This window comes from Barbatula barbatula (genome assembly GCF_947034865.1).
Source record: "Barbatula barbatula genome assembly, chromosome: 6".
NCBI classification, from domain to species: Eukaryota; Metazoa; Chordata; class Actinopteri; order Cypriniformes; family Nemacheilidae; genus Barbatula; species Barbatula barbatula.
Genome location: NC_136765.1, coordinates 22,300,187 through 22,326,878, shown reverse-complemented (window position 1 = coordinate 22,326,878; position 26,692 = coordinate 22,300,187). Strand labels below are relative to the sequence as shown.

At 39.4% G+C, this 26,692-nt stretch overlaps 1 protein-coding gene across 17 annotated transcripts; it reads right to left on the bottom strand.

The window, feature by feature from the left end:
- Positions 1–345: 345 nt before the first annotated feature.
- ppp1r13ba (protein phosphatase 1, regulatory subunit 13Ba) lies at positions 346–26,620 on the bottom strand. Of its 17 annotated transcripts, none has more exons than XM_079458037.1 (19): positions 26,442–26,618; positions 20,148–20,295; positions 19,196–19,315; positions 17,465–17,535; positions 10,453–10,554; positions 9,084–9,104; positions 8,791–8,965; positions 7,164–7,360; positions 6,475–6,615; positions 6,039–6,225; positions 5,268–5,399; positions 4,350–4,459; positions 3,839–4,265; positions 3,023–3,756; positions 2,618–2,755; positions 2,276–2,409; positions 1,906–2,072; positions 1,616–1,815; positions 492–1,461 (listed from the first exon to the last, which is right to left on the bottom strand). In XM_079458037.1, exons 1-19 carry the CDS (start codon positions 26,448–26,450, stop codon positions 1,420–1,422), a joined length of 3,255 nt encoding a protein of 1,084 aa, XP_079314163.1. In that variant the 5' UTR covers positions 26,451–26,618; the 3' UTR covers positions 492–1,419. The 17 variants fall into 17 exon arrangements, with proteins under 17 accessions (XP_079314156.1, XP_079314163.1, XP_079314165.1 ...); XM_079458039.1 differs by lacking the exon at positions 9,084–9,104 and adding an exon at positions 23,720–23,909 and having other exon boundaries at positions 26,442–26,597; XM_079458034.1 differs by lacking the exon at positions 26,442–26,618 and adding an exon at positions 22,207–22,462.
- Positions 26,621–26,692: the final 72 nt, after the last annotated feature.

Here is a 26,692-nt window from a genome sequence, read left to right as displayed (position 1 = left end):
ATAAGGACAAGTTATTCATTTACAGTGAGCTGTAACGTTGCCCTCAAAGTGGAAAACGCAATTCTGCGTAAACACTGCGATATGGCAATATTATGGTATTTATATTGTGGTATTAATTGATTACCATATTTATATACCATCTTATATTGTATAACATTTATTATATTACTTAGAATATTTGTCTTTTACAAAACACATGATGCAAATTATAGCCTATGTATAACCTATAGATCTATATAAACTAGATCTAGTTTTATTTCTATTAAGAGAAACGAGAATTTCAATTTGAACCTTTTGACTTCTAAAAACGTCCTTGGGGAAAATAGACCATATTCTTCACAAATACATCCAACTAGGGTTTATTTTTTATATTTATTAGCGAAAAAACCCTTTTGATATTGTTTGTGCATTAATCCTCATGATAAAACGGATCTTTAGTATTGATATTTTAAAACTGTATTGATAATTTAAAACACAGTCAATACAACATGTGAGTTTGTCCCAATGAAGACATTTTTATTGTTCACGTTTACATGACAAGTTGCTTTAAATGGCGTATGGCAGCACAAACACTAGGCAGTCTGCCTGTTTTGACAGCCCTGGACAGTATGAATTTCTTTTTAATTTAATGAAATAAACAATCCTTAAATGGGAAAATATCATGTAGCTAAAAAAATAGCCTAACTTATGGAAGCATACAGGATTATGTGAAATGGGTTAAATATCTCCTTGTTTGACGGAGAAACCGTCACTGCAATACTTTAATACGGCATAACTTTTCTGTCAACATCGTTCGAAAACTCACGACTATACAACTTTACCTCCTCGGGCCAACATAATCCTCCACATACAAAAATATTCACATTTCCAGACAAGGCCACTTCCTTATCCAACAGTAGCTTGACCCGCCTCAAGGTCTCTTAATCACCTTCTAGCATTTTCCTTCCTTTCCTCTGATTCAGCAACTTCCTAACCATGGAAAATGAAAGATCACTCCCTTTGGTTTTCTCTCCACCTGATAATAACCACAGAGCACATACACTTGAATCCTCGACTGCACACGAACCCTTTTCCTCAAATTGACGTCCTAATGACGGCCACATCCCACTCTCATACATCCGCACACACATACGGAACGCTCAGGAGGTGAACACTCTGGGAGAGGACAGAAAAGCTAGCACGTCCTCAACCGAGCTACAAGTAAGAGGGACACTGCAAAAACAACACATCAAAGTGACGAATAAAATCTGGGATGCAAATGGAAGACTGCTGGATTCCCCTCTCTCAGGCAAATCCGTCTTTTCCGACTCCAGACGTGCTCCATCATTTTGAGACCTCTGTGGGCTCTGTGCTGTCTGTGGGCAGAGCGCCATCCTGCAGCTACATGCCAAGGGACAGCTCGCACTGTCCCTTTGCCATCTATGCCAAGGAACGTTGCCTGGGTTTGATCCTTGGGTATAGCTATAACGGCAACAGAGAACAAAAATTACAGATGAAAATCTTCAAGCAAAGTTTAAATTAAGAATTGAAGAGTAAGCATAATCACTGAAGTTATATTGTAAAATTACAATGGATAAGGTACTGATCAAGAAATGGGTGTGTACAGCTGTCCTACCCCTAACAAGTTGCGCGGTACATAGCCCTCTTTGTCACTAAGCCTGGCCCACCACCACTCAGTCTCGCTGTCATCCCTGCGACTCATCACGGTAAGAGCGTTGCCTTCACGAAACGACAGCTCATCTGCACCCTGAGCTTCATAGTCCCATAAGGCATATACTGTCCCTTTATTCATCACGCCTAACTTCTCCTGCACACCTGAGAGAAATAGAGAAGAGATGGTTTCATTTACCGCTACTACGCTATGAACTCAACAATTAGAATAACCAGAAAATTTTTGTATATTACCATATAAAAACTGTGAGCACTGGACGTAACCGTCCTCCATTTCTTCGCACTTATCCGCGGCCGTTTCCACATCGCTGATAGTAGTTGCAAAGATTGCAGCTCCCGACTCCACCAGAAGTTTGCAAAGATGAACATTGTTGCATGAGGCTGCACAGTGCAGTGGCGTCCTAATCGCGTGATTAGACAATTTACGTTTATCAATAACTAGCATTTTCTCTTAAGCACTATTTTGCAGTATTCATTGTTCTTATCTACTGTAATACTGTTACAGCTTCCTCAAATTTAAGCATTTTACTTTGAGATTAGATATTCAATAGTCCCGAATTAAGATAAATGGCTGGATCTGTCAGACCAAAGTGATGTCCCTCACCATCCATCACTATCCGCTGCATTGACATTGACTCCAAAGTCCAGCAGGAACTTCACAATATGGTGGTGACCTGCACATACTGAATTATGGAGAGGGGTAATACCCTCATCATTTGGAGTGCTGGGATTGTCCACCTAAAGACGGAGTCAAAGACACGCTGAGTATACAATGATTGCAACTGCAGACTACTCTTTAAGTAATACATTTAGGGTCCGTTTTCCGGACAGGGATTAGCTTAACTCACCCCTTAGTTTTTCAGCAAAAACGTTCATTCAAAGTTTAGTACAGATGCAAAATGTAACGCAATGTATGTCTAAGTGGCAAGTGGTAGCTGAACGGTACCTCGTAGATAATTCTTTGCACCAAATCAAACTCGCCCTCCAGAGATGCATCCAAAAGCAATGCAAGAGGATTGAACTTGACCCTCAGGCCATGACCAGTCCTCTCAGAGCCAGGCTTCTTCAGGTTGGTGCGTTTGACCTACAAGATGAAAATACATTTTGGTTTTCATTTTAGTTTAAAGATCCACAAGCAAATGAGAAAAAGATTATATTCTAGACAAAAAATTAATAAATGCCATATTGCATATGCTATCCCTTGTTCTGCAAAGCTCCTTCAAATTAAGTTCTAAAAAGGTCACTCCAAATAAACACTCCGTTTGAACTGCATTTGAATTGTACAAACGTCTTGCAGAACAAGGGTTACTGTGCAAATGCCACCCTAGCCAACATGCTAGTGCAAACTCACCGGTGATAAAGCAGATGGGGTCTCCTGCTCTGCAGAGGAATGAGGGTCTGGTGTCGGGCTAGGTTGTGTGTCAGTAACACTTGTGTGGTTGTTGTTATGATTGTCCTCAGGGCTGTCTGTAATAGCAAGACCTGAGACATCAGCAGACTGAGTACCGCCTGAGTCACTCGCTGGATGTGTCAGCTGGTTTTCATTGGCGTCAGCAGTGGGAGAAGCAGAAGTGGTGGTAGGAGGGTCTGGGATAGCCGGCTCTGCTGAAGGCCCAGCTAACATATTTGACTCTATCAAGTTCATATTAACAGTGTCCCCATCACCCAGGGCTGTAACCATATAGCCAAGAGGACTGTCAGGCTGGAAGAAGGGTATCCCAATCACTCCACCCTCAATGCCTCCTGCAAGGGTATTAAAGCGCTGATATAGAAGCTTCTGGATGTTAGGTCCACTAGGTGCTTCAGGCTCTGTGATGGAGCTTCGCTTCTTTAGTGGCCGTGGGGCGTTGGCTAATTTCCTTCTCAGCACCTCTAGATCAATGTCACTTTGGTAACGGAGAGGGGAATGAGCCACAGGAGTCAGTTTTGTGGGGCTGAGAGGGCGAGGGATATTGTCCACACTAGGTGGAGGTAGGGGAACGCTCTCTTGGTCCCCTTCTCTGTCCACCTCATCTTTGAAGGACTGCTGGTAGAGGGGAACTGGAGAAGGAGATGTGGAACCTGGTAGGACTGGTTTTCCATATACTAGAAAAAGAAAGCAAATGTAGTTATGTACAAAAAGATACAGTACATAATGCTCATTAATCTTAACCTTAACATCATTTACCAGCTTTGACAGCAGCTCTGCTACTGCTGGAGTAGTTTTTAGACGTAGGGTTCTGCAGGTACATGTTGTATATGGAGCTAGAGTTCATTGTGGCAGGACCCTTCCGTGGCGACTGGGGCCGAGACCCTCTGTCTGGTATAAAAGGACGCACCGCCACAGCCAGAGGAGGCTCTGTCCTTTCACCTTGAGGAAAGAGGGATGACCCGGGAGTGGGACTCGGAGGCACTGTTATCCTCTGTTGTATCTGTTGTGAGGAGGAACCAGAGGCAGGGGGTGCTCTTTGCCAGCCTAAGGTGCCAGGAGCAGAGCGAGGCAAAGAGCTGGTGGCACAGACTGTGGAGAGGTGACCTGCACTGGGATAAGTGCCATAGATGGGCGGAGGCTGCTTAGACAATGCCGTTACTGTCCCTAACAGCTTAGGGGATTCCTGGAAGGAGACGCAACCACGTGTTAAGCATGTGTAAGACCAAATATTTCTTCCACAAGAACACTAAGTACTGCTTAATCTCACCTTGTCCGAGGTTCCCATCTTGCTGGTGGGATCTTGACTTGTGTCCTTCCAGTCTGGAGGCTTCAGATGTACCCTGTTATTGCTGAAGGAGGGCCAGTTTGCATCATTAGCTGTGGGGAACAGACCAGCACACAGAATAAGTAAGGCGTAAGGAAACAGAGACGTATATGCTCTTTCTCGAGACAGCCTCATTATGGCGCAGACTGACCTACACACCGGGTCATTTAAGAAGGCGATGAGTCACAAATGGGACTCCTCTCACATCTCTCACCCTTTTGACATAAGAACACTTCTAATCAGGTGTTGCAGTGGAGTATATTTGTGTCCTGTTCTCTGCCCAGATCCATCTCTCTTTGGTTTAAATGGATTACTAAGCCTGCGTGTCCAAGTCCGCTGCTCTGCTTTTCAGAGCCGCAGGTGATGACGCATGTTTATCCCATCCGGGTGATAGAAGCCCTGTCAAACTAACTGGCAAAATGGACTACGAAGTCCCTCAAAGGGAAAATGTAGTGAAGCAAAATATTACAGCAAATCAGAAACAGGGGGTTCCTTTCTCTCTATGAGTCAAGTTCTTCCAGTGACGAACTGTACTGAATACAGTGCTTTGTTATGTGTTCTTGAGGCTACGCTGACATTTTCATGACCGCTTACATAAATAAACGCTGTTGCATAATTGCTTCTATTATTTCCACTGGTTCAGTCTAGTGTGTTAGGATTCATGTGGATCACACTATAGTGACTAGGTTTGTTGTAGTTTTTATATATAAAAATAATATATTGCCATTTGCATTATGAACAATATTAATGTAAATATTTGTGCTTTTGTCTTACACAAGTACATTTCAGCGCTGCACAAAAAAGCAGAACCCTGTTTATGCTTTCTGATTGGAGAATTCCTCTGAAAGCCTGAACACTCACAGGAAGTACAGTCGGAGTCTGTGGGGCCATCTGACCTCTCTCTAGGGTCTGAGGTTGACACCAGAGCGTCCACTATGATGTCTAAGTCTGAGACCTTCCAGGGGCCTGCAGGCATCCTCACCCTCTCTTCTTCTGTCCCACCACCCCACATACGTGACACAAAGGCATGACAAATACAGGAGGGGAAGAGAAAAGGATGTGACAGACGTGAGAAAATGGAAAATCATGTTAATGATAAAGGCTGGAAAAGAATAAATATAGACATTTTAGTGAGTAAAGATATGCTTCTTGAGCTCCCTTTTTGGATGGGGTTTTTCATCCAACTGTGATGCTAGAATTATAGATGTCAAGAATGACAAATACTTGCTATTGTGGAAAATGAGAGAAGCATAGAAATTTGAGCTGAGCTGAATGAGTGACTTTACAGTCGTGATGAGAAAGGAGTCAGGGAGGAGTGTGTGATTGATTTTGAGTGATGGATACACAGCCTTCAAGAGCTTCAAGGCTCCAATGATGATTTGACACATCTGTCATAGTTTTTGTGGTTGTATCTTGAACGGGGTCCTGGTTTCCAGGAAACCCATTTGATCCTAATTATCTTGTTATACAGACGTTATTTTGACATTAAAAGTGTATAAGTGCATGCATGTTAAGTTCATCCGTGGACTGATTTACAGTTTTCAGAATCTCTTCATTCAGAATTCCTGTCCTTGAAGTCTTGGGAAACAGCAGGTACAAGGGGTAAATGTCAGGAAAGTAAAAAAGACTGACCTGACTTTGATCGAACATGGTTGACTGTGGCGGTCAGTGACTGCTGTTTCAAAGGATCAGGAGGTAAAGTGTAGCCTCCTTCCCGTCGCCCGGGCACCGGGACCTGGATGTACGGACAAACTGCTGCCACCCGCCCAGAGGTCCCTGAAGTGGACTGAGGGGAGGGAGGGCCACTAATTCGCCCAAGCTGTAGAGAAGAGAAATGTTCATTTAAACCCTGAAATAACACCTTGAAAATATGGATTTCATTTTCACCTCTGCACTGAAATATTCTTCAACTAGCAGGCAATATATTAATATATTCTGCAGTGTGGTTCTCTATAGTTTTGTGGAAACAAAACACTTTTGAGCTTCAGTGGAAGAGTTAAATCAATTCGGGCTTGTATCTTTAAAATGCAGTTGCAATGCAGATGCAGGCCTGTTTGGATTTACATGCCTCTGCTTTTTTCTTGTAGAGTCGCTCTCTGAGGTCCCCGATACGCTTATCCATCATGGTCACCTCCATGTTACGCTTGTTAAGAATATCCTTGTGTTGCTGTAGCTTGCTGTTCTGTTCCTGGTTTAGCTTGTTCCGGATCTAAATGTTAATACAGACATATGCGTCACACACTCCCGTAAAGAGCTGATATACATGTGATTATGTTTGCTGGAATGTTTTCTATTCTCACAGAATGTCATGTTTACGCCACTAATATCTTTTGGTGTTTGAAAACATGCTCGAGAATCTAAATATTAGATGCGATATCTCTCTGCGGCACAAACTGTACCACAAACAACTTCACAGAGATAGGACTCAGTGTAGCTAAACCAAATGAAAATCAAAGTCTTTCAAAAGATACATATGGGAAGAAAATTATTTTGATCAAAGAGTGTTAATTGATTAAAGAAGGGTATTTCCTGTGAATGTGATGTAAATAAAATGGTTTGAAAGTCATTTGTATGCAATTAAAAAAATCTTGTCCATAGAGAGTAAAGCGAACATATGGCACAAAATATTTCTAGTTTTCAGATTTGTCTAAAGTGTAGTTGTCCAACCTTGACAGTGTATGTGTGTATGAGCAAGTTCACATATCATAGACAAAAATCTAAGTTTGTTGTACTGTGCTAACCAACAACTGTACAAACCTGCAGTTCCTGGTAAAGTTTACGGAGTTCCAGCGCAGCATTCGTGGTCACCGGTCCTCCCAGAGGCTGCAGGCCATTGAGACGTCCCCGTCGAAGATCGTCTAACTGCTGTGTGAAGTGGTCTACCTTCAGCATTGCAGACTGCAGCTCTGACTGCTTTTCCTGGAACAAGCTGCTAACATGATCGATTTCTGCAGCTGAAAGACACACGCATCAGATTCCCATTATATAAATAAACTACCCGTTTATCTGAACTCATGGGTCATTGTTATTACACTTCCCTGGCATCTGTGGATTTTTAGTGTGGGTGTGCGTGCAAGTGTATGGGTGTGAGGTCCAACAAAAAACGAGGCTTCAGATTCCCACTCCTCAAGTTTACATAGCAAAACACAGCTCTCTGTAAATAGACTGTAAATTCAATTCAGTCTTATTTATATAGCGCTTTTCACAATGAAAGACTTAAATAAAGAAAAGTTAGTATTAGTATTAAAATAACAAGGGTCCATCTTTGCTCTTGATTGCTCGGAGATTGCCTGGGCTGGAGCTGGGATGATCCACATGATCTCTAGGCAAGGGCACACATGAAGTCCACAAGTTCTCGCATGGAAAATGGAAAGGAATGATATTGTGAAAGTTGTTTTTGTCTTTAAATGTCAAGATGGTTGGATTATCACAAAGCTCTTCCACAGCCCATCCTGAATTCTTTGTTTTAACGTGTATATGTTCCTGACTGATCTACATCCAGGAACACGAAGGGAGTGGATAGAAAACGCAGCTGGAGCAGTGGATGGAATTCCACCGCACATGCTAGCAATCCTAATAATTGATAGCTTAAAAATAGCCCTTAGATATCTTTTGGGGGACTTTCTTTGTTCACAGCTATTTTGTAAACATATCATCTGACAAACACAAAATTGTATTTCATAAATAATATTCGTGACTTTTCCAGTTGAACATTGTTAGATCTCTGAGATGAAAGTCACCATAAAATCAAAATTAACTTTTTCTTTTCTGGAATATTGCAGTGTTTATTACAATTGATTTAGCCTATCCGTGCAAGTCATTATTTGGATTATTTTGGGTGAACTATCCCTTTAACATAAAAACTAAGAATAAAGGCTAATTCAAAATAATGCTAAAACTACAATAAAAGTGAAAACAAAACATTAATAACTCTGCTCTAGATTGGCCATCCCGGAGTCAGCCGCAAGTGCCTTTTCTGAATGAAACACTTTTCTAGATTTGCAAGCCTCGCCGTGAATTATTCTCATTCGATATTCTGTTTCGTTTTAAAATTTGTCACAAAAAGTTCATTGGTACTTCCGGTTAAGGGGACTTTAAGTGTCTTGTTAACTTGCCTTGGTTCGGGTACCAGCCCTTAGATTTTACCACTACGCCACACCACCCCGAAAATCCAAACCACAAGTAAATGATGCATTAGATACGAACATGACAAATAAATACCAAACTTGGCAAGATTTTCCATTGAGCCATCCAAAGCATTTTTAAGTGTTGTAATGGCAACATCAAGGGCTGTTCACGCCAAGCGTTAAACGAATTAGCATCAACAATCGAATATCTAGTAAAGTGTTCTGAAATCTAATAATATTGTCATAGACATACGTACAGAGGTTGCCATTGATGAGCTTGCTGTAGTCCACCTGGCCCCTCATGGCACGGACTTTCTTGAGTTTGGCTTCCTGACTATCCACTCTTTCTCTTAACCTCTGGAGTTTCTCACTCTCAGGCACCGAATGGCCCTGACGGGGACCTTGCTGTTTCAGATACTGCAAACGCTGCTCCTAAATGAACGAGAGGAGCGGGAAAGGAGAGGGGAGGAGAGGGTAACAGTCAGTTTCAAAATGGGAGGGAAACCATTTCACGCCAACCATTTCATTCAACAACAGGCCTTTCACACACCTCACTACGTACGGTGGAGAGCTGCACGGGATGGGAATAAAAAGGAAACAGCAGGAGGTGGAAGAAGAGGAGACGACAGGAAATAGAGAACATCAATCGTATTTCAATGTCATTGAAATACGAATAATACGATTTAACTTGCATAGAAGTAAATTCTTCAAATGCATTAAATAAAACTGAAAAAAACACACATTCTTATATATATATATATATATAGTCTGAGTAATTTCAGATATTACAATGCAAACACACACAAAAAGGGAATGAGACTGAAATAGAAAGCAGAGGAAAGCTCATGCTGACAAGCACTTTTGGGTCGGCTTTAGAATGAGCAAATAGAAAGCCAGAACAAACACATCCAGAGTGTTGACTCGACATAATCCAGTGTTAAATGGACGGGAAAACAAGCATTCAACTCTTACACTAATGTATTTACAGATACAAATAACATGTACCAGCCTGCATTTACTTTAATCTCTAATACACTTTTATTATTGTATACAAAAAAAAACATTAAAGTACAAATATTATCGAAGAAAAAAGCTTCTATTTGCAAAATGCTGAACAGAGAAAAACCATAACAAACTATTTTTTTCAAAACAAACACATTTTACCTTGCAGCAGGTGAGCTGATGTAATGTTACTGTTCATCAAGTGAATTTTTTAAGTATATTCAAGCTGTATTTAACAGAACCCATTCAGACCAAAGCATCTTTTCCCGGGAACTGACTATTTCTCCTTCAAGAACATACGTGCACACTTAATTCCAGTAGTCTACCATCCACCCCTTTCCTGACAGCTGCAGCTCCATACTGATGTCATTTCCTGCATCAACAGTCTCTTTCCTGTTGTTGTTTAAAGGAAAGAACTCTGTGTCCAAGCAACACGCACAGTTCCCCAAGCTCTGACTTAAGTGTAATATTCACTTTAACCATCACACAATGACCTCTAGACACTATCTCCACTCTACACAATATTAAGTGCCAAATAAACATTAGGCTGAACAGAGCTAGTTTTTATCCCAAGCACTGACCTACAAGTATGCAGTTAGCTTAATGTTCATAGTTAATGCAAAAAGAACATAACCACATGGAACCAGACGTGTTTAATCAATCGAACATGACATTTTACAAGGTCCAGATGATACGGCCATGTGTTCGAGCATGGCCTTTATGCATATGTGCATTCACCTGCCTATGTTCCTGATGGACGCTGGAGTCCTAATTTCCCATATGTTCCCATATAGTCAGCAGACCAACAGCGAAATGAAGAGATTTAAATCATCTCAAAAAATAAATAATAAATTCAGATACAAGAAAACGAACATGAATAAATAAAGAGACACGAGGCATCATACGGCGTCTCTCACCTTAGCCATCAGCATCTGCTGCTGAGCTTCAATCTGCTGCTGCTGTCTCATCGCCATCTCCTGCAGTTCTGACAGCGTTAACTCCACATGTGGATTCCCTACCTAAACACACACAAACAGAGAATATCAGAGAATCTGCATTACACGCCATTAACCTCCGTTTAAAATCATTGCTGGTTTCCATTACATGTTTCAAGCGCACCAAGCGTATGCCCCCAATAGACCACCATGTCCTACCTCAAACCAGGAAAGACCCTGTTAAGTTATTTATTCTAGCAGGAAACAACAACAACAACTCTTGACTGGTTGGTTTGTTCACAGTAACAAAAGAGACGGAGCCAGAAATCAGAATCACGAGGAAATGCCTAGAGTGAGTGAACAGGATATTTGCCATGTCCAGCAATTGTGTGTGTGTGTGTGTGTGTGTTCACCTAAACACACTATAACATTCAGTCACGAGTAATTGCATAAGCACATGACCACACACACAGAAAACTATACACCTTCATTTAATAGTACAAGTAACAAAAGCCTGTGTATCGGAATATTCCTGAATTACATAATCCATGGTGTGATCCATTGGCTCCTCTCCATTTTTTAAACTGCTTCACTGTAAGATAAAGTACTTGTAATGATTGAAACATATCTGAGTGAGTGTTAGTAAGAGCGGAACTGTGAAAACGTCCCAGAAGCGGTTGATCGCACTCTCATCTAACAGATCAGACGGAAGCCATATTCGCTTTTTTCAAAACTAGAAAATTGTTAAAACAGGGCTTCAAAAATGTGTTCCTTTCACAACTTCATTCTAGTAGGCAGGTTTTTATATTACACCACGACACAAACCTTGGGTTAACAACTTGCATATTGATGTGGCAAATCATTTATGTATCATCTAACATTTGCAGTTACTTTTTAGCTTTGATGCTAAAGGATTTAGAAACTCTTATGAATATTTGACACAGTAAGCATTGTTTTATGGCCCAACATCATGCCAATTTACTGTACTTGATTCTAGAGCCTGATTCATTCAATCCGGTTGCTTTTGGACCGGAACTGGGGACATTTTAGCAAGTTCCTGTTATCTTTCCACCTTTTTCCACCGCTCCGTTCCATAATTTATTTGCCTACTGTCCTACCGTCATTTATGTTTGCATGCAGACTAATTCACAGATTAACAAAAAAGCAGGTTATAAAATGGCTCGTCTATGTTTTGCAGGGAGCGAGAAAGCGTGCTTTGGCTGTAACCTTGGATGTTGACATGCTGAAAGTGGTACTAGTCACAGAAAATGAGATCGCCCCTGGCCCGGGGCTGTTCTGGGGTTGGTGAGCACCTGGCGGAGCAGTGTGAAAAAAAGCTTCTCAAGATGGGATCAGTCACAAAAGTATTGCATACACTAGCACCTGACATTACCAACCAGCCCTGCGTAAACTGCAACTTCCGATGCCTGTTTGAATGTTTTATACAGCCAAGTGAGCAATGTTGTAATAACATTTATTTTGATAAATCTATTGTTTCTTCCACAAAACACAAAACGGGATATGTCTGAAAAAATGCAAGTGCAGTATCAGTCGAACCACTTTTACCGTGTAAAGAAAGACCTGAATTTCCCACATTTCTCCCCTCCTGCTCCAGAAGAAATTCACACGCATTTGGAACAATGTGAGGTAAATGATAACATCTTTATATTATTTTTGTGTGAACAATCCCTTTAAGGACCATAATATTGTAATTATTTTATAAATAGCTCCTATGGTATAGTCTGAGTGATGTATTTCTTTTTTCCTCCCTCCATTTCCCCATTTCTTACTTCAGCACAATGTACAATAATGACGTAGTCCATTGGGTCATCAGCTGCCTCCAGCCAATGCTATTCATATCTGACAAATGAGCCGTAATAAGAGAACCCTCCAGTTACAAGAGCAATTCTCAACAACAACATAAAACAGTTTCACAAAAATATACTACAAACCAGATCACAAGTCACTTTCTTACAGCTGGCAATAATGAAAAAGTGATTTCCATTCAATCAAATTTACAGAAAACCTAAATAAAACCTGTTTGATTCCAGCACATGTGTACATTTAAATAAAATGTTTTTTTAACGTTATAAGATTGGGAATGTATCTATTATTGAACACTATTTCATTTGTTTTATAATTTTCTAAATGACCAAATGACAAAAATGTAAGCTAGCATCACTAATACGAGATTGCTTGTATAAAATGCATACTAAATCTATATGCTTTTCTTCAGATGAATTATAGAACGCCAGTGCAGGTTCATGTTAACTGCATGAATATAACACGTGAGGTCAAGGAAAGCCTGCTGATATGCATCTAATGACAACAAAGTAACCCGATCCAATGTTTTACTTCACAAACTGACCAGCCCATGCATTTGCGACACTGAAGAAGCCGTGCATTAAGACACTGAAGTCTGAACATTTGTGCATCACTGTGCAACACAGATCAATGCAGTCGCACTGCACACTTGAAAGCACTGAATTTACCTGGTGAGAGTCCCAGGTTATTCTGCATGATCGGACCTTAATTTTGCTGCATTGCCCTTCAGCTGTAAATTCCTGCACGGTCTCGACGTGGTTCCACTCCATGCCTAACAGTCAGGTGCGCGTTCCCGGGTCTTATAATAAAAGAGACGGATGCGGTGCAGCTGTGATGTTTGTGAGCGAGCTGGGACGCAGCTCACTCTGTCAGACCCCGACACACAGCTGCAATCCCCTCTCCAAAAAAACACGACTGAAGTCATCCGGCACATTACCGATGAGTCAGACTGTCATCCCCACTCCGCGCTACAGACTTTGCGTGTTTCTGCTTACTACACATAGTTGCGAGTAATTAAAGCTGAATAAAAAATTGGAAGAAAATGCGTGACCTTTATTAAATGTTAACGTGAATCTTAACTGCGTAAGTTTTGCATAATTTTGACGTCCAAGCACTTTCTCTCTCTCTCTCTTTAATTTACAGTATGCGTGTGCGTGCGTTTCTCCAGCCCGGCGTGGACTGCAGCACATTAGCTTTGGGAATCGTTTGAATCGAGTCGGTTCGTTTGAACGGGGCGGTATATAATACAATCTTAGCTTCACAAAGATCTTCGCGAGGAATTCCACGTTGTTATATGTAGAATATTTCATATTCTACTTCAATGAAATATATTTTTAACATTAAATTATAGACATGCCGTGTGTTTTATTTTTTACCGAATGCTTCGAATCGTCCACGTTTATGATTCCCAAATGTTAAACATTATGCGGTTGATTAGTTCACGGGTATTGCAAGAATTCGCACTGATTCAAAAAGAAAGATTCGGATCTCACTAGAGCGCACACGCCCGCACACCCCTCCCGCACCGGGAGCCCCGCTGTCAGGCTGCCCGCGCTGCGCCACAGCTGCCCCGCGCACACTCCCAGATGCGCGTCACTCTCCTGCTACATCACGAAATACTGCCATTAATGTTTGCGGCTCTGCGACACAACTTCACAACAACATGCATTACTGAAGTGCACGAGGGGGTCCAGATTAAATGCATTTTAGGTAATGAAAGAGGGATCGATTTGTTTTCTTACAAAAGTACTGTGTACAATGGTATCAGAGGGTAAACAGTGGTACTTTGATATAATTAGATGCAGGACATACTTTGATATAAAACTGGTGTTGTACATCTACAGCATATGAATATAACATTGCGTAGAAAAAACGCAATGTCAACTATACCCCTACATGCATGTATGGTATGTAACATTATGGCATTATATAGTGCAAAAACAGTATAAGCTATTTAAATGACAGTGAAGCAATACAAAATGTGCAATACTGTAAAATATCAATTAAAAATCACATTTAAAATATATTTAACCAAAGTAGGTGCACCCAACCAACACAAACCTAAATTCGTGACTGCAAAGCATTGCACTTTTTGGCCCTGGACTGGCAATATATGCGTCAAAACCATATTAGTATTCAGGCGGCAACACTTTTTATTTAAGTTAGGTTTTGTGCCAGTAGGATGAGGTAACATGGACAGAAATGGGCACAGTCGATAAGTGTGTAATAATGCTGAGCCAGACATTTATTTTCTTCAGCATTTTAATAGCTACGAGACCCGATTCATTTAACTGACCACAGTCATTTAATCCTGACCTTCACACGTCCATGCATGCGCACAGCCACTGCGCCACAGGCCAAAATCTGTGATCTAAACTTCAGCAGACGCACATTGCAAAATGCATGAGTTAGCCGTGTTCTTTACGGTAATGGCTTTGATTTATAGATATAAACCTGACCTGTTTAAAAGAATCATTTAAAATTGATATTCAAAATCATTTATTTATGCTGTAGGACGTGTTAGATTGCCACTTGATTTCCAAATCTGTGTCCTGAAGCAAATGAGACGATTTATGGATAGAAATGTTCAGTGTCTTCCAACGCAACATCATTACCAGGATTTGTGTTTCCTTCTCTGCAGCATTTTGCGGTTTCATTACCACGCAGAGCGCCCTCAGGTAGGCTACATGCACACATCTTTAGAAACATTAAAGGGCTCAGCATTCATCTCTAGTACGGACAGATCATTTGCAATGTTGCAAAAAAAACCTAATCGCACTTTACAGTGAATCAAATAAAGTTTAATCTGCCGGGTGCAGGAGGATCAGCAAGACCAGAATAGCAGCTCTGTGCATCATAACAGAAAATGTATCTCTAGAAAAGAGCATCCATAGCAAACATGAAGAGCGAAGGTCAATGATGGTGCTATCAGAAGTGAAAAAGCTTGCAGAGGGGTCGAGGAGAAGCCTGGAAACAAACAATGTCTCAGCTGAAAGATGGATTACGTCTATAATGAATGTCGGATAGCTATAACATTTCACATCAACACAACCCTTAATCCATCAATAGCACACATCACTCTCTGAAAGCAGACACAGATGGGCAAACAGTACAAGACGTGTCTTATGTGCATAATGACACGGGCACATATATGCTTACAATGCAGTCAGACACATCCTGACTTTGACAGATAGACGTACATGAACATGAAATACACAACCACCCAATGTACACATTTCATGACCTCACTGGCGACACAATCATACTCTGCTCCCTGGCTGAGCATAAAGCTATCTAATAATTTGACTTCTGGCCCTTTGACCTGGTTTAAAGAGCACACTTGCGTAGTACGCTGACAGTTTTAAACTATACCCTCAGGCCAGCTTATAGGTTAAAAAGTACTAAATTTTATTATACAGATGTAATTGAAATATCATCACATGATATCTGGGAAGAGAAGCTGCTCCCCACCAACTGGATTATCTATAACAGCAGCTGCATGATGCACAGGGAGGGACACACGGATGCATATAGGGATGCCACAGCGGGCGTGTCACTCATTTATAACATAACTGGGGATGCTGGGAAGCCTCAACTGGCCACCTGTTCAATAGGCCTCATGATCACACTTTAATGGAATGGTGTACCTCCTACAGACATTGATTTCCTTGTTCTTAAAATACAGTTTTGAGATTGAATATCAACAAAGGAATGTGGATTGTGTCTTTTGTAGCTGTCTCTTTTCTTGAAGGAACAATGTCAAAGACATATGATGCTGAACAGAAAGCGCCTGGAAACCAGGCTGAGTGTTATATAGCCGAGTGATCTTTAGAAAAACCTTTGCATACGGTTTCTCTAAAACTTTCGGTGTGCTCCATGTGAAACGATTAGCTTCAGATGGTTGTGGATGGAGACTGGAGCTTATCAGCACACAGCACACCAACTTCCTGCCGTGGAGCTTCCAGATTTTAACTTCCAAATATAGACCCTCATGTGAACCATAATATAACAACATGGTGATCAGAACTAACGCTTTGAGGTTTAATCTCACAAAAAACATACTTCATCTGAAAATCTAAATGATAAAAATAGGAATTTATATTAAAAAATAAAGATGTTTAAAAGTCTATTTACAACTATTCAATTTGCCAAATTATATTTAGAATATTGGAAAAATATATAAAATTATATTTAAAGTAAAGATGTCTTATAAAGATGTCTATGTACAACAATTTAACTTATAGTTTTCTAATGCACTTCATATATTTTGGTATTTAAAAATAATGTTATTATTTCAGAAGTTTTTATTATATAATAAAAGTCTTTTTACAACAATTTAATGTTTTTACATTATCATGACAATGAATAGAGTTTTGATCCAAAACTGTCATTACCACAATGCAAAGAAAATCTCATTCATCTAAAACTAAAACATATTTTAAACAAATATTTTATATAATATCAAATACGAAAAAAATCATTAATAAAGTTAAATAAATACAAATGTATTAAAATAATAATCGAGCTTAACAAATGAACAAAACCTATTTTGTGCTGTTGCAGTGGGTTACTGCCATTAAAAAAACAGGATTTTTTTTTCTATATGTGAAATATATACTGTATTTTTATTTTTATCCCTTAAGAGACTATGTTCACACGCCAGTTCATAAATCTTAATCCCTTATATTAAATTACAAAAGTCCAGTCTCAATGATTTGAAACTGCGAGTCTTTAGCTAAACGAACAAAAGAAGATATTTAAAAAAAACCTTGATAGCCAAACCAACAAGACCCCCCCATTGACTACCATTGTATGGACACAAACCTAAAAAAATTCTCAAAATATCTAAATAAAATAATCATATACAGGCTCTGAATAACATAAGGTCGACTTTTGTTTTATTTTGGGGTGAACTATCCCTTTAATGCAATACAACTGGATCATAAGAGTGCTTTTAAGACCTTCACACGTTAACACACACGCACACAGAGTCAATAGAAAGTGATTAACTGCCCTCTTAGAGCCCTATTGCTCGATCAAACGCTGATTTTGTGTTTTGGCTACAGTTGCGGCGTAATGACGTCAAGCATCAATGAGCGGCGCTCCTCATTACGTGTGTTAAGCATGCCAGAAGGGAAGTGTGATTGAGAACACCGTGAATTGGACCTACCCCGTTCTTGCAGGGCTTGTCCGAATTCCCTCCGCTCTTCCTGTTGGCCAATTCTGAAGGCAGAACTCCTGCTGGAAATAAAACAAGACCCAGGGCCAAAGTCAAAATGGTTGAGAGTCTCTTTGTGACCTGCAAAAACTAAATACAAACACAGCTGCCGGAGGTTATCGACACAAAAAGAATAACATAGAAGGATACCTTTAATCTTCTGATCATAAAATCCAACAGTAGCATTTGGGCTGGCATTAATCCAGATTACATGCTACTGTTTGCCAATGTAGTGGGTTGCTAAACAGCGTTTACCAACCTTCGGTCATTTCTCGTTTGTAAGCTTTTGTCTCGCCAGCACTCTTAACTGTGTAATCTATAAATAAGCAGAGGCTTAATTCTCTAAATCCAGTGGCTGTGTTATTATGTGTGTAATCCTGTCACAAGCGCTGGAAATACCTTTGTGAATTTGCATTGGCTCTGACTGAACTTGCATTGGCTCTCCTACTGGACAATCGCTCTGACCACTCTTTTCAATAGTTACAATATAATAAATAAATTAATGGGTCTTTTTACAGTATATAGACAGTAACAAAATAAACAAATGTTAACCTCCGGTACACATCTGCAAAGTATAAAATCCCTGTAGATTATATCTGAAAACAAGCTAAAGAAATGAAAAGTAAATTAGCTAGCAAGTTCAAAGTATGTCCGGCAGTATTATCTTGGGTTACCAGTAGAAGAAGCGTGACCTTGCTAAACTTAAATGTGAAATGACCCATTTAACAAATTGTTGATTTAAAAATATGATTGTACAATAAAATATTCATATAAATTAATATTCATATAAATTAAATACAATATAAATATCTGTATTGTAAGCCACTAGCCAGACCGATCAACAAACACAGACCAGAAATTTGGGACAAGCGTGCTCGTCCGATAAAAACGTCTATGTAAGTCATTGATGGTTTGATGGAGTATTTGACAGATAGGATGACACTTTGAATGGAGAAAACTAATAGCGATTCAAGCATTATTTAAGCACTTAGACACTGGTTTTGTCTATGGAGGTCAGACAGGGGACGGGCTTTGTACCGCTTTTCCCCTGTGATAGAGCTGCAGTCTGTCTCAGGCGCAGATTTTGGACACAACTAGCAGAGGAGGCCAATTACTCACAAAGAGGATTGGTTACGTAACTTTAGATCACTGTAGAGACAAACTCTGCACAGCCTAGAGCGGACTGACACACAGTCAGTCTCTCACTTACAAGGACACTGAAAGAATCATTTCTGAGCCACTGTGACAACTAACAAGACTGCAGAAACAATATTTTAAAGAAATATAATTGTATTAAAAAACATGCCATAGAAATGTGTTTTGAACTAATCTTACAAATGCATCCCGAAGGTAAATCTTACACTGTGTTTTAAAAGTAATTTATTTACCTCAAGTTGTTCAAAAACTGTATATGACTCTGTATATTTCTGTGAAACACAAAAGAAGATATTTTGAGAAATGCCTCGGGGGTTTTGTGTCCGTAGAATCAATGGGAGACGGTGTTGTTTGGTTACCGACGTTCTTCAAAATATCTGCTTCTGTGTTCTGCAGAAGCAAGAAAGTCATAAATGTATGTAATGACACGAGGTTGGAAAAATGATCACTGGGTGAACCGTGACAGGTTTTCAAGTGTCCGAAATGTTTGTTATTGTTAGCACAATTTGCTATGGAACGGTTACCCACCTCGAGCAATGTTTGTGATGGGAGACACTTCGTGACGCAAGTAAAACTTCACTTCCTTTCTCCTCTGGCCCCATTTTCTTAGGTGCTCGAATATCAGTTGATCCATGGGTATTGCTCTTTCTGTAAATAAGAACACAGACACCTTTTGTCTCAAGTAGGCTATAAAAAATCTTAAACTTTGTAGGGAGGAAGTCAATGTCACAACTGTACATGATACGCTTCACAGAGCACTATTTTATACTATATAGTCAGAAGTGGTCAAGTCCAGAATTAAAAATTCTAGGTGTTCTTGCTGTAGGGTATCTTTTGCTGTCTTTGCCATTACAGACCACGTGCCATGCGTGGGACACTTAAATAACAGGCCTGCAGGACCCATGTAGACACAGCACCGAGTCATCCTGACCCACATGCTACCACCCACTGTCTAAACTCTGACAAGGATGTCATTGTTATGTGATGGACATTGTTGTATTCTTACTGTTGTTTGTTACCGTTACCGTAAAGCTCACAATACAAATGTAAAAACTAGTGACTAAAGCCCTTGAGTTTGAACACGTTTTTGTGACAGACTAGATTAGAATGCACTATATAATTTGACAGAAACATGTAACATTTTGGATTATGTCTCAGAAGGCATGCCAATGGAACCCCCATTAACATGGAAGCGCATGCAAAGTAATAGCATATAAAATAGTATAAAAGTAATGTATACAAATTATTTAGAAATTAATAGTTATTACATAACCAACATAAGATTAATTTGGTCATCTTCCACACTTCAGTTATTGCAAATCACGATGATACTGTAACATTGGCAATATTCTGATAATTTCTATATATTTTGAAGCCGTATTTATTGGTTTCAGACTCATATTAACATTTTGTAAGACTGTAGGTCTTGAAAATTGCATGTGTATTGCAGGTTGAAATGTGCAAGCATTGTGGTTTGTACCTTTGCCTCTCCAGACCTCAGCAAGGTGGCAGCCACTCTCTCCAGCTTCTTTACAGAACTCCACCACATCTTTACACAGCGTCTCTGGAGTAATGGGCACCTCGGTAAGTAGCTGTTGGTTATCACTCAGTAATACAGTCAAAATCATCTGTAATAAAACAAAACAGCATTTTTGTTGGCGAGTTAACTTGCAGCCTCTTATTTCTGACTGTGTGGGTTTTCTCTTATTCCTTCCTTGTCATAATTCTCAAACAGTTTATGTTCATATTCTCAGTGGTCCAACCTACAGCAGGTCTTCTCAAATGAACGTCGGTCACAAAGACGGATGAGAGCTACATGAAAGACGTTCAGCATTTGAGCCGAAATGAGGGGACTTACACGTCTCCGCTACGCACTGCCAAGAAAAAGCCATCATTATGATTGATCTGTTATCTCCAATGTCCCTAAAACAAATTGGCAAGGACTAATGTTTATAGAAGATTTACAACAGGGCTTTCAGGGAAAACGGAAAAGTCTGCATCATACACGGATGATATTCTTCACATTATGTATTTATTTAACCCTGTTGAAAGATGAGACTTTAAAGACTGACCAATAGGGTTTAAGCAACTCTGGTTTAAGCAAGTCTGGAAACCATGTACCATGTTTGCAGATCGAAAAAATTCAAGTTCATATTCAAAGAATTCAAGTTCATAGTCATGTTTATACAACACAATAAAAAGTTTTTACATATAGCCCTATTTTAATTCAAAGAAATTCAATAAAACCATAAAAATATATGTATTGAAAAATGCAATCTCGATGGAGTGGAAAACTGTTTAAAATTAATGACATTGATAATTATTGTCTAAGTGGTCAAGGTTGACAACTTTTAAGAAATATTAGTAATGCTAAAAATAGTTAGCAATTATTATTAATGCGTGTACATTTATAGTGTAGCTATTAATTATTACTTATTTAAAGTAACTAAACCCCTAACCTATTTATGTGCAATATTAACAGTAATGCTTCAGTAAGCACCATCAAAACTACATTTCTAATTAGGGTAAACTGTGCAACTGTACAGGACAGTAAAAATGACTGTATGATATAAATCTCTGTAGTTATACTCGTCATCTAAGCAATGCACATATTTTCTTACGCCAGTCCCCGAAAGATAAACACACTGATGTATCTTTCATATCCGTCTCTTCACTTCAGCTAAAAATGTATATAGATCTTAAATAAACCAGTTTAATTCTGTTCCCACCCAGAGAAGGAATGGGAGCTCTGCTCCTAATGTGTAACACAATCTCTCCAAACAAGCCGGCACCAGATTGAAAGGGAAATTCTGTAAGGGTTGGATTACAGGACAGATCTATAATAATCTGATTAGGAGGGGGTGCAAACATGTGAGCGTGCGGCTGTGGAGAGCAAAGGAAACTGTTTCCCTGACTAATGCCAAACAAATCCAGAGAGGGAAATGTTGCTGTGATCTGTGATGACAGAGGATAATCCCGACCTGGGGAGATGCCTGGAATGTTACTGTCATGAAGTTTGAAATCAAAATAGCGCAGGGCCAAGCAATGCTAAATCATATAAAATGGCCAAATTCAAGCCGTGGCATGAGCAAATAAATGTTGGCCTGAAAAACAAAAAGAGAGACCAGAGTCCAGGGAAATCAGCTTTACCCTCTATTTATTTTTTAAGTTAACAATAACACAATAACTGTAAAAACAATTCTACAATAAAAACTACAATGGAGAACATATTACCCAAAGGATTCTGCCAACCTGCTGTTTTGACAGCATAATATGGAAAGCATCACGACAGCTTTTCTAAAACCTCACATGTTTGTGTACAAGAAATAAACAAGCATGCTATTTACAACCCATTCCATTCCCTTCCAACTACAGTAAAACTTTTAACAACTCACACGTGCACTTAACCACAACATAACACAAACCAACTATCCGAAAACTGTTTTTACTATTTTAACACGAACATAAGTGCCTAAACACACTCAGCGTCCCCTCGCCTGTCACTATCTTGTCTATCTTTAAGCCCTCCAGATTTTCACCTTAGCCGGCCCATGTTGTGCCTTCAACTTCTCTTCTTTCCCCTGCGTCCGGCCTCTCTTCTGCAGCCAGGGCCTGCCTTTGGAGGTGCTGACCAGGCTGCGTAGCACCATGCTGAAAAACCTCCTCATGGAGCACTGTGGTTGACAGAATGGAGGAGCAGAGCAGCCCAGGCTCCGGGGAGCTGCCTGCTGCCACTGGGGTTTACTCTCTCTGTCTCTCTCTTGTCTCTCTCTTTAGGTGCCTGACTGTCTGTCTGTCTGTCTGACTGCGAGTGTGTAAGTGCAACAGAGGGGTGGGGGTGTTTTGGGGCACGTGGGATAGGGAAGGGTGGTGGTTGAGATTGGGTGAGCCCTCTCTCCCAAATGCATTCCCCTCAGGAATGGCAGAGGAGGCAGGGTAAGATAAGAGGTATCTGATGACAATAGACAGACAGGCCTGTGACACATCACTGATAGAGCAAGTCCAACTCAAGGCTCTTGCACGCGTTTGACGTCACTCTCGCTGATATACGACGCAAAGCACCAGTCGCTGTAGAAAATCAAACCACTTATGTTATCAAACAAAGACGTATGCCAAAGGAGCAGAGAGAAAGGGGGCACTTTACATAAACATCGCCTTACAAATACTTCTTTCTTTACAATATTCTGGTCTAAGACAAAGCTTAGGATCTTTCAAGTTGATGGGTTTTTTTTGCCTGTTCATTTGTCTTCCAGGCAAGTACTTTAAGTACACTTGGCAACAATTTCCAATACGGCTGTTTTTGTTCATATTAGTTAATGCATTAGTTAACATGAGCTAAGAATTAATAATACATCTACAACATCTACTAATAATAGTTTATGGTAATTTCGTAATTTATTGATACATTTATAAAATCTAAAATTGTAATTGTTAATATTAGTCAATGCACAATGAACTAAAATGAGCAGTTAACTAACATTAACAAAGATTAATAAATGCTGAAGGTTATATTGCTCATTGTTAGTTCATATTAGCTAATGCGTTTATTAATGTTAACAATAACCAATGGTAAATATGAACAATACTCATACAAATTAGAATCAGTAGAAATGTAAAAAATAACTCAAATTAATAAAAACAACATTGAAAACATTTCTTCTGAAGTGTACTGTCGCTTCTTCTGTACCCAGCAAGTCAAACTTTCCCAAGAAGGAAGTTATGGCACCCAACGCTTTATCAACAATAAATCTCAGGCCTTGTCATTTTGAGTCTCGCGTAGTCCTAACAAATAGAGTTCTAGCTGGGGACACATTTCACTGCATAGCTGCCTTGTTTCCACTGTAAAAACTCTTCTTTCTTGCTTTAGTTTCATAATAACCGCTTACAAAAACAAATATGTACAATCAAATCTGGGATCAAACTGTGTCAAACTAATAGCGCAAGTTAGAAAAACTAGCTAAAAATGACCACACTGGATGAATCCTTTGATGCAGATGGTATTCGTGCCTTCCCCCAAAGCATTGTGGGTTTGTTGACACTTTAAATGCTCACCTGATTTACTGTACAGGGCTGTCAATAGGGTGTCCATAGCAACGACAGCATCCACAGAAACATGCCTGTTCCCTCACTACCCTATGAGTTAAGTGCAGTTAACAGCAGAAAACAGCATGATCAATCTTCTTTCTTCTTAATGGTCCTGACAGTTCTGTCTTCCCATGGCTGACATCTAAACCTAGCAGGCCTGAAAATGTTTGGATTTCAGGTTTAATGGAAACTTGGGGTTGAATGGCATGAAACAGCAAGTTAGAGGAATCTTTAACAGTAAGCAGGGGAAAGCATTATTAATAACAATTTACACAACTCCAAAGAATGATTTACCTACTGTATGAAGTGTCCTGAAAGGGGTTGTTATTCATAAATCAATATAGACATTAGAAACAGCTTAATTCCTATTTTTACATAAGAAAAGCATTGGTTGGGATTGTGAAGCTGGGATTTTGGAGAGGAGAAAATGTTGTTGATTAAAAGGTTAAAATATAGTGAGACAAATTGCAAGCATAAAGGTTAGATATGTACATAATTCTAAGAAATAAAAGTTAAAAAAAGAAACAAAAAAGAACGTAAGAACTTAACAACAAACATCACATACCTGAATATCACTGATCTGTCAAATGTTTTTATTACAAAATGTGACCCTTGTACAGATTCTGGTTTTGTCATATCTCATGTGTTACATCAGACCTGTCTTTGGTGGTCATAAATGTTCGCTCTACAACCTGATATGTAAACAAATGGCCTCATCAAAAGAATAAAAGGAGCCAAAAATGTAAAGGTTAGCCAAGTGCATATCAGACCTGGCTATTCAGCAATACTTTGAGCGCACACAAATTCAATAATGAGACCCTGGGGATACCACGGGGACACCGGTGAGGAATCTAATAACTACAGAACAGAACGGATCAGCGGTCTTTTACAGCAGTGTGGAATGTATTAAAGATCCACATGACCTGCCAACACTCTCTGTTTTCAGTGCAGATGAAGTTGTAATCTCAAAACCAAAATCCTGATGTTAGATGTAAATTTATGGATATTAAAATTATTGGTTTTTCTTTACAGAATAAACTTGATGCTTAATGTATACAATATAGGCTAAATTCTTCTTTATCTCAACATGAAGACTGAGATTTCTCTTTATCATATTTAATTTCATATTTATCTTGTCTCAAAGGAAGAAATGTTTCTTGCATTTCCCTTTCGGTAGTTATCAGAATTTTAAATATGAATTAACACTATGCTCAGGTAAACATTAACCACAGCTACAGAACAGAAAACGGGTCTGTGTCTGTGGTTGTTTGGCAGTAAATTTTTAAGCAATATAAAAATTTCTTAAAACATTTCGTTTTGATGTTAATCTGAATCAGTTCCGATCATGTCAAGTAATAATGCTTAAGGCTACAGAAGAGAAAAACAGTCAATACATTAAGGAAATTACACTGCCTGACAGCATCCGTCTAATACAACCAATAATGTCCTTTAACCAGTTAACACCAACTCCACTCTCTGTCCAGTCTGTTCCAAACATGACTGCCATTGCAGAGGTGAAAGGTTAATGTCAATACAGCGAATGCTTCCTTCATTCACCTTTGAACTTTGACCTAAGATCTAGCACCCTCTGTGGTCTTGTCTAATGTTTCTAAATGAGGCGTATTCTCTTGAACACTTAAATTGAAGGTAAAATGTGTGTTTCTAAAACTTAGGGAAAGATTCAGAGAGAAGTCTGGAAACAGTGATCCAGGATTTGGGGTGTGAAGGATATAAAAGCACAAAACACTGTGTGTGTCACTGTTCAGGAATTCTGAAAACTGACCCAACCTCTCCACAGCTCACCGCACAGCACCTTAAAATATCCCCGGAAGGGTAATGTTTCATTTATCATGGCCCCAAACCCCATTACTCGTATAGGGGAAACAAATGTAAGATGGGAAAACAATACAATAAACATCACAAGACAGAGACACACACACAGAGAGAGAGAGAGAGAGAGAGAGAGAGAGAGAGAGAGAGAGAATGTAAAGCATATACAAAGAAATGTACAAAATGTTAATTAAAAGTCACAAAGATTGTAACAAATAAAAGAATAAAATGACCAATAATTTCACTTTTCTAGAGAAAGTTGGGTCAAGAAAAGAAAGAAAACAGTGCAAGAATTAAACTAAGTAATTGCTTCAAACTATAAATAAATAAGCAATTTTAGCCTTAAAATGTGTAGGCTATACATTTGTGTAAATTACAAAGAAATTGACCTTTTCTCAGAAACCTTATCTTATTTTATTATTTTGAATAAAATCATTTATTTTATTAATCATAAATGTTTTAAACGTCACAATTTTTGTTCCCTTGTGCTTTTATTTTTGTTACGTTTTAATTGATATTTTATTTGATTCCAAATCACATTTATAAACTTAAGAAGTGCATCTTAGGTGTGCAAATACTCCTTGTATATGGAAGAGGATGCAATTTGTATGTAACTAATATGAAAATGACATGCTGTGTTTCTATTATATACGCATATACCAAACACGAATTCCTTTTGCCTTTTTCGATATTCAATAGCAACCTCGCATTCCTTCGTGGTAGTCAAACGCTACAACTCACCACAAATATAAGCTGAGGTGTAGAGAGAAATGTGAGCTGTCAATCATGTGTCAATAACACATCAATCATGTCTCGGTTACACTGACAGCCCCGAGTCTGAGGAGAGAAACAAACTTACCGGCATCATGATTGTGGAATGGAGAAATCCAACAGGAAGATGTTCAACTCCCTCCGTCCCGAAGGGATATGACCCAACATGAATATGTTTAATGTTATCATTCGAGCCCCGCTCCCGTTGTGAGTTTGGACCTGTGAGTGATGCTCCAGCTGAAGTGGATCATTACGTCAGAGCGGAGTGGATAGTGTGTTCTTGTGCAGGTTTTAAGCGGTCCATACAGGGAAATACAGAATCCCACTACTGCGAAGGCT